Raw genomic sequence first — 9,034 nt, forward strand, 5'->3', positions numbered from 1 at the left:
CCCCCCACCCCACCCCAGAACACTATAATTCAATTTCGGTAAAAGATTGGGCTTGGGTCAAGCTGGCATTAAAGCCTCTGGAGAAGAAATCAATTTAGCTTCCCCCCAATTTATTTCTGCATCACCTGATGGTCTTAGCTGGGAAATTTATCCATATGTCTAACCGTAAGATCTCATGCTCTAGTTGAAGTTTTTTCTTTCTTTGGGACATTAGGAGTAAATACAGAACAGCAGGCCTTATGCCCTCCTAAACAACAATCCACCAAAAGTCAACCTAGAACAGAGCCACAATCTCTGTCCCCTTTCCATTTCACCCTCCTCTTTTCTATCCCAGTTGTGCTCAGGCTCAATCACCAGTCTTTTCTGATCTTACTCCTGACACAACTTGCTGCAGTTTCCCAGAAATGAAGGTTACGAAAGATAAAAAAAGATCCCAGAATGCTCCACTCCCCATCTCCCTTGGCACCACACCTAACCTCTGCCTAATTCTTGCCTCCTGTGCCCATTCCCTCTTCCTGTTTCCTATCCCCTTGCAACTGAGGCCAAGAAATTCATATTTTAATTTTAGCTAATTTTAATTTAAACAGCCATGCATAGCTAATGGCTACCATATTAGAACACAAAAACCTAAATGATCCCAAATCATTTCAACTTAGCTTTAGTATACTTCTCACAATATCATTTCGTAGCAACTGAAGGCTCCATTCCTTTTGGCTCAGGAAAAAAAGACCAAGCTTCCCTAAAGGTGCTTACTTGCCCTTAGGGGAACCACTCTGAAGAGAGAAACCATTCCAATTGTGTTGGGGGTTAGGATCCAATCTGTTGGGAATATGGTTTATTGGCCAGCTAACCTGCCAGACGGGTCTTCACCCACCCCAAATGGAGAAAATGCACTTTTGAACACCCCATGTTTGTTTGAGGCTGACATTGGTGGGGGACAGTAAAAACAGTGACGTGACCTTGAGTGCCCTTGAGAAAAGGCAAACCCAGGACTCTTAGTCAGCCAGCCATTCCCAGACAAGAGGCACCCAAGGAATTGTGGGCAAAAACCTCCCTCGACAATAGACCCAGCAGTGCCTCTGCCACAGCCAGGCTTTCAAGTCTTCACAGTCCATGTGCATCTATGCGCTGCCCAACCACCAACCCCCTTCCGGACCCTTTACCACTGTCACCTCATCACTCCCACCCCAACTCAATGCTTTCACCCAGACCCTGGACCTTCTGCCTATACATTAACCCTTTCCTTTCCCACCCTGATTCTATTGTACGTACACTACCTCCTATATGGCCAGCTCCTCCCCATCTATGGATTTCCACCTGTGGTTGGCTAGCTGTGTTTCTCTTCTGTGCATCTAATTTCCCCCATTAGGCCATAAATTCTCAAATAGTTTTATATTCAAAAACTTCACAAGCCTGCTCCAACTTCTCCAGCTTTCTCCCCCAAGTGGACCAAGCCAACACTAATCTACTTGCCATCCCTTGAAGTTAACAGTGGTTTCTCTAAATTCTCCAAAACTGGTTTCTAAGGCTACCTGAAATGCCACTTCCGCAAGAGAACCTCCCCTGACCACCACAGCTAGATATTAGGGAATAATGGTTCCCATCACTTTGCAATTACTCTACAATACTAAAAGGAGTCTACAGCATAGGGGGAAAGAGGATATGGGGATGATTTATATTTAAAATATTACTCATTTTGAAAGTTGGAGATGATCCATCCTAAGAAATAAAGACTCAGACCATGTTTTCCCCATTACAGTCGTCTCAAGACCTGCTCTGCTTCCAGGTCGACTCACTTTCTTAGCCCTCACCAAAGAGGCAACCCAACGAGCCATTCAACAGAAGGACTGAGTTAGCTAGAGATATCAGGCTCCCATCCATTGACCACCTGCTCCTCAGTGTCCCAAGTATCAAACTACTGGACAAGTTGATAACAGAGACCCTACCTTGAGGCTTTGGTAAGGTAATTAGAGGTATGGTTATACCCCACCCTTAGCTACTCAAAAAAATCCCTTGCAAATATGAAGGAGCTAAGACAGGGGAAAATCTAAACAACTATCTCCTACTCCTGATATGTAGGCGTACCAAGACAAAGAAAAGCAGCAAGACAAGAGGGTTTAGGAGTTTTTAATGCTTAGACTGAAAAATCATAGGCTGGGATTTTCATGAAGTCATTGGTCCCTGTGTCAGGGCAGAAAATCTGCCCCTCACCTGGGCCACAGGTAGAGGCCCAGAGTCTCCTATTGCAAGGTTGTCAGGAAAAGAGGGACTTCCCTTGTAGTGCAACACAGCAACCCCCAATCCAGAAGCAAGAAAGGACAAAGAATGTAGTGAGCACCAGGCACTATGCAAGGCACTTTCAAGTGTTATCTCAGTTACTCCCCTGTGGGGACTATAGATGAGGATATGGAGGCTCAGAGTGGCTAATCATCTTTTCCAGTGTCACAAAGTCCCCAAGTCTCAGAGCTGAGATGAAAATCCAGGTCTTTGGTCTCTAAGGCCTGTGCCTTTTCCATTTTGCCACCCTGAATTCTCCCTCTGGTTCAGCCTCAGCATCCCAAAAGTTCACACTTAATCTGTGCCTGATGCTTTCTTTGACCTGATCCCTGTAAGGAAAGGGGTCAGCTGAAGGAAGCTGTTTGTGAGGATGCGTGAGGATCCTGGCATGATCCTTCTTCTAAAACAGCAAGTATGGCCTTATATGTCACTGTCGAGGTCACTCTCAGCTGATCAGAGGCTCCCAAGGAACCAGTGAGGTAGAGCAGTTCACAGGGGCCAGGAGAGCCCACCTTCTGTTGATTCTCTGTGCAGAAAGGGACCACACAAGACAAAAGAGGGCAATGATCAAAGGAAGGTGAAGAAAGGAGGAGTCAGGAAGGGGAGTAGTAGTGTTTTTTCAAAATTTCCACAGCAGGTCAGGAGACAGTCTGACAGACGTTGAACTGTTTCCCAGCAACCAGGCAGCCCAGGAGGAACCTGTCGCTGCAGTTCGGAAGGTGAGTAGCCATCTGCTCGCCTGAGAAGAACTTGGGGCCTTGAATGTGTCCGCTGCCCAGGCCTCAGGAACATTCACTCTGTCAGCAGAGGCAGCAGCCCCAACTCATTCAGCCTGTCCTTAGCCACTGCCTCCCAGCCCCTGTTGGCCTGTGGGCTCCGGGGTGAGGGGTGCAGCAGCCCCTCCACCTGAACCTCTGGCATCAGGCCTGCCAGAGCCCGCCGTGCCCGCTGCTCTGCCACTCGCCCCACGCCCACCACCAGCCGCACCCCTAGCAGCTGCACCTGCCGGCAGAGGGTTGCATCACAGACCCCAAGAAGCTGTTCTCGCTGTTTGGCAGGCAGTTCAGCAGGGGTGATGTTGCGTCCACTTGGAGCCAGAAAGAGCAGAGGACACAGGTTGTGGACAAAGCAGTGACGGAAAAAGACCTCAGGCTGCCCACAGAGGCTCCGGAAAAAGCCCCAGAATCGGGCACCACTCACTTCTGACTGGGGGCACGCCAGTCCCAGAACTGGCCGCTTAGGGTGCTCTTGGGTTGGGGCCAGCACAGGCCCCCCAATGCCCAACCAGTCCCGGACCACATTCACCTCTCCAAACGGCACCTGTGAGGAAGGACAGAGATATGAGGGATCCAAACTGGAGACCTGACACCTGGGATCTGGGTCAGCTGGCCCTTTCCCACCCGCCAGAAGGATCCAGCCTGGTACCCCCACCCTCACCCCCTCACCCAAAGGCCTGTGACAAGGATCTCTGCTCCTATGGTTTGACTCTGACCATCCTCTAATTTTTCATTGTGGATTGTGGTCCAGGAGAATCTGTTTGCCTCTCCCTTTACCACCCTTTGGGACCAAGTGCAAGGAGTACTTTGGGATAGGCTAGCCCTATACCAGGCACTATTTGACAGACAGATGGCCCAAGACAGAAAGGCAGCCAGGTTAAAGGAGGCACAAGGTCAGAGCTGACCACTGCTCTCTGGGTGCCCTCCCAGCCCCAAGACTCAGGCTGTCATTTCCATCGATCATTATTGATCACCTTTCATCACTGGGTTGGGGTCAATAAAAGCGATTGAGCCTCCTGCCCTGAAGCCTCATCCCCTCCCCCTATCTGCCAAGCACCCCCACCGAGGGGCAGTCAGTCATCCTGAGGTCTGAGAGGAAAGCACGCATGCCCTGGAGCCTGGCTCTGTTCTGATCCTCTCCTTGGCTAGGAAAGAGAAGCCAGGTTGCCTGAATGCTCTGCATTTCTTCCATACCCACACTCGTCAACAACTCTACCCTGAGGACCCAGTAGCCCTGGTCCCTCTCCTAACCCCAATCACATTCTAGGGAGAGGGGAGATCCGGCAAGGTAAGGTATGGATGGGGTTGGCGGAAGAAAGGGCTCTCAGAGGCAATTAGTAGACAGCTCACAGGGGAAACGGAACTACCATTAATGTGCTTGGTTAACTAGCGGCAGAAAGGCTAGATAGAAGAGTGTCTCAGCCCACAGGAGACAGGGTGTGTACTGGAAGGGGATGGGGGAAGAGCCCATACGTATCCACATGTCCACAGCTATACATGTGCTTCCACATGCTGTGCTCCACAGCATACCCCGTCAACCATCCTCAACTTGGGAGCCTCCCACCCCACCCACCAGGGGAAGTCAGGCCCTTTACCCCAGTCTGGGCCATGCCAAAGGGTCCAGGGTTCATGCCCAGGAAAAGCACTTCCTTGGGGCCCTGGCAGTAGCGGGTGACATAGCTGCGATGCGGCTCCCACGCATATTCCACAGGATTGTAGATGATGCCCACAGGCTCCGGGAACTGCAGTTGGTTCAGCTCGGTATTGAGCCGAAGTTCCTCCTCCAGGAAGCTCTCAGCCAGGCTTCGAGGGCAGGACTGGGGCTCCATCAGGGAACCTGCCGACTCACGGAGGAGCCCCAGTGAGAAAGTCTGGGACATGGCCATGCTGCTGTCACCTAAGAAAGAGATGGACAGAGGCCCAATCAGCCCTCAGTCCCAGGGTAGGATTGACCCATGCTGGCCAGGGCCCCTCCTACCATTTCCTGGGCTCAGACCCTAAGAGATGCTATCAGTCACTCCCAGCCTGTGGGCAGGACTGAGCTCACCTCACTTCTTCCATAATGAAGAGTCATATCCCTTCCCATTTGCAAGCCCCACCAGGATAGGTTGTGTCCAAAAAGCCATTGTGCTGAATGAGATGCAGTGCACAGACCAGAGATATGGAGGTGGTGGTGTCGGGACTGAACGCAAGCTTCTAGTTGGTGAGCAATTGCTCCGGGCCAGGTAATCACCTCACTGATCCTCACAAGCACTTTAGGAGGTGGGTATTATTACTCCAGTGTCTCAGTGTCTCAGTGTTTCAGTGTTCCAGGCAAGCATGAGGATTAGAAAGTTCGCGCAACTTGCCCAGGGTCACACTGCTAGCAGTAAATGAAGGTGTGATTTGAACCTAACCTATTTGACTCAAGGCTGCGCTCTTAATCACCCATACCACCTTCCCTTAGTTGGTTAGATCAGTCACCCAATAATTCCACAACCCATGATCCTCTCCATCCCAACCGAGTACTTCCCATATTCAAGAATCCTCAGTGGTGTATAGAGAAATTACTGGTCTCATAAAGACTCTTATAAGCTTGGTGACCATGGCCAGGACATGCCACTTCTCTGAGCCTCAGGTTTCCTCACTGAATACTAAAAATAATCAGATCCATCTCATAGCATTGATATAAGGATGGAATGAACCACGTATAAGGGAAGAAGTGGAGGGAGAAGGGCACGTGTGAGCAGGCTTTGTAAGCTGTAAAGTTCATTCTTTCCAATCTTTCTCTCCATTCCCATGCAAATTCAGTGTTCCACTCTGATCAAGCCACACACACTTTCAAAATGCCATCCCATTCCCAACCCCCAAAACCCTGTCCACGACATTTCTACACACCCAGCCAAAGATACTCTCAAATCCCAATCAAGAAGGTGACTTCCCCTCCTTTCTGTATAGCAAAATATATCCATCCTTAAAGATGCAACTCAAACCATCCTTTGATGATGGCTTCCCTCCAACGGACACTGCAGCATCTGTCATTGCTTCCCAACCCATCTGCACAAGTAGGTCTGGTATGGGACTTGAAGATCTGTATTTTAAACAAGCTTCCCCAGATGTTTCTGATGGTCAGGTAAGGCTGAGAACCACTGCACTTTACCATGGTTAGTGGCTTCTTCATGAACTCATACGTTCCTCCCCAAAGAGACTCGGGGAGATCAGGGACAGGACCTGTTATAGGGACCGTGGTTCTTCTTCTCAATCTCCCGGCCAGATCAAAAGTGACCTTTTCCTCCAGATGGGGACTGAAGGCTGTCATAATAGCTTGAGCCATCTTACTTGATTGGCTGTCTCAGGCCTTAGCCTAGGGGAAGTGGGAGAGAAAAGAAATCGAGGACCAAACTTAGGAAATCCTTCCCCAGCCAATCTGAGGGTCTTTAACTGATTTGTGCAGGTGGCTATCCAAAGGCCAACTGGGCTCAAAGGAAAAGCTGAGAAGGGGATTGTGAACTTGTCTTTATATCTCCCTATCAAGCACCAACATTAGTGGATTGGCTACTGCAACTCTAGGATCTCTCTCAAGTTGGACCTAACCTTGCACTTTAAAGACTTGTGCTGGAGATTGCAAGGCTGGGAGTACACAAGAGTGACAGGACCTTATTTTCAGTGTTCAAGTTTCAAGGCCTGATCTGATAGCAAGAGCCACAGGCTGGAAGTTAACTGGCCCAAATTCTAGGCTTGATTTCATCTATTAACTAGGAAGGTTCCCTTGAGCAAATAATTTAATTCTCCTCTCTTATGAAATGAAAACCACAAATTTCACCCAAACTACCAACAGGTATTCACTCATTTACTTTTCCAATATTTATAAGTCTTACATGCTAGGCACTGTGCCTGTCTCTTGGTGAGGAAGAAATCCAAATGAATAAAGCATAGACTAGGCCTTCAGAAATTACTCTGAGAAGTAATAAGCAGCTAACTGTAACGGTGCAATCCAAACTTTAATCTGGGAACAACACTATGGGAGCCCAAAGGAGGGCAGCTGAAAAAGTACAAGAAGTCCACTTTTTTTTTTCTCTTGAGTCCTAAAAGTGGGCTGGGCTAGCTGAAGGATGGCTAGATGGGAGAATAGTGAAAATGGCATATCAGCACTAGAAAAAATAAACAAGTTTTGCCCCTGCAGAATGAGATTAAAGTTGGCTGAAGACTGTCACCGAACAGATGTGCTGAGGGGACTGAATGCAGTTTCCAAGGCAGTCGAAAGGGCGAAATCGTCACTTCTGTGCAAGTGGTAGAGTCCCATACACAGAACATGCAGCTCTCTCGGTGCAGGAGAGCCAAGCTGCGGGGTTCTGCAGAGATTTTCAAATCAAAGCATAGCCACTCGTATAGACCCTGTTGATAAGTCTGGCCACCAAATGCTCTGACACCAAACCCAAGAAGTGAAGAAGCAATCAGGGGCAGGCTGTGAACTACCATGTCCCGTAGGGGCACTCCAAGGATCCACGGCGAATCAGGAAATTCTTAAACCACCACTAACACGAATACGAATACAAATACGAATACTAACACTAATAATAGGGCACGGAGTAAAAATGATCATTCCATCCCCCTCCTGGCTCCGAGAGACCCGACGGCAAAGGCACTACAGGAAACTCCGCGTCCGCCCCCGGGCTCCGCCCGGACGGGGAAGACTCGACCCGGCAGCCCTCCTGGTCTGTTCCGCGAGCTTGGCTCTCCCTACGCGGGAGAGACACCCAGACGGAGCGAGGGACACACACCCCCCTGCCCCAAACAGACTCTACGACTCCCCACTGCTGCGAGAGACGCGGCAGCCCCGGGCCAAGCCCAGATGCCCCAGATTCCCAGCCTCCTACTTCCTCACCTGGTCCGTCTCCCCATCCGGTTTCCATTTACTTTCCCCACCCCCCGGGCGCGCAGGGCAGTGGGAATCGTAGTCCTCATTATTTAGAGAAGGAGATTGGCGTCGGCACCGTCACTTCCGCCGGAAATATCCCAATCTCCGGAAGGTGTGCTGCGTTAACACTAAGTGCTGCTGGGGGTTGTAGTATATTCTCTCAGGACTAGATAAAGGAGTCCTGAGACGTGAGTGGCCAGGCTCTGTGAGGACCCCAGAGATCCTTGAGTTCTAAGCCATCATCCTTCTGAAAGTTCATCCACACCACTTTTCCCAAAGGGATTCCGAGTCATGGAGCTTCAATCGTGCCCACTCCCTCACCCACTTGAGAGATATTAACGATTGCTAAAGACTACATCTAGCCTTCCTGCTGCCCCAGATAAAAGAGATATCTCTTATTTGCAGCCCTGCAAGAGCCATTAGTGTATATAGGATGTCCACCGAGGCAGTTCTGCCATCTCCCAACAACTCTTTAGCAGCACCTTTGAGACTTCTCCATCTCCCATTACTGTTCAAGCTCCTATATCCACGGGTATGCCATTTGGCTTCTCTCCTCTGCCTCCCTTCTCTTTCTGCCCAGTCCTTCTCATTCTTCCCTATGCTCTCTGCCCCGTCACCCTTCTCACCCATGCCCTGACTACTTGGCCCCAAAGCCTTCCCTAATCAAGTCTAACCCCACGCCTGCACTGTAACAGTTCATTTTCCCCATATCCCCATCCCATATTGGGGTTATGGGGAAAGTCTGGTTCTTGCCCTCTTGCCCTCTATCTGGATCTGCCTGTGTCTTGACTATAAGACTGGTAAGACTGGAACCCCCAGACGATAACTAGTGTGATGTATATATATTGGGAGAGAGAGAGAGGGGGAGGGAGGTTATAATGAATTGATAAATTCACTCACACAATTGTGAAGGCTGGCAAGTCCAAATTCTGTAGAACAGTCCAGAGGCCGAAATTTCCAATAAGGTGATATTGAATTCCTTAGGCTGTATGGAGTACACCACGGAGGACTCGAGGATGTGGTGTTAAAACAGAAATCCTTCTTGAAAACCTCAGTTCTTGATTTTAAGACCTTCAACTGATTG

At 49.5% G+C, this 9,034-nt stretch overlaps 1 protein-coding gene across 2 annotated transcripts; it reads right to left on the bottom strand.

Annotated features, from left to right (window-relative positions):
• Nucleotides 1-2,111: 2,111 nt before the first annotated feature.
• On the bottom strand, nucleotides 2,112-8,022 carry SMUG1 (single-strand-selective monofunctional uracil-DNA glycosylase 1). Of its 2 annotated transcripts, XM_077168005.1 has the most exons (4): nucleotides 7,918-8,000; nucleotides 6,264-6,396; nucleotides 4,649-4,950; nucleotides 2,112-3,597 (listed from the first exon to the last, which is right to left on the bottom strand). In XM_077168005.1, exons 2-4 carry the CDS (start codon nucleotides 6,364-6,366, stop codon nucleotides 3,070-3,072), a joined length of 933 nt encoding a protein of 310 aa, XP_077024120.1. In that variant the 5' UTR covers nucleotides 6,367-6,396; nucleotides 7,918-8,000; the 3' UTR covers nucleotides 2,112-3,069. The 2 variants fall into 2 exon arrangements, with proteins under 2 accessions (XP_077024120.1, XP_077024121.1); XM_077168006.1 differs by lacking the exon at nucleotides 6,264-6,396 and having other exon boundaries at nucleotides 7,918-8,022.
• Between the last annotated feature and the right edge of the window lie 1,012 nt (nucleotides 8,023-9,034).

The sequence above is a fragment of the Tamandua tetradactyla genome, chromosome 7, assembly GCF_023851605.1.
Source record: "Tamandua tetradactyla isolate mTamTet1 chromosome 7, mTamTet1.pri, whole genome shotgun sequence".
Classification (NCBI taxonomy): Eukaryota; Metazoa; Chordata; class Mammalia; order Pilosa; family Myrmecophagidae; genus Tamandua; species Tamandua tetradactyla.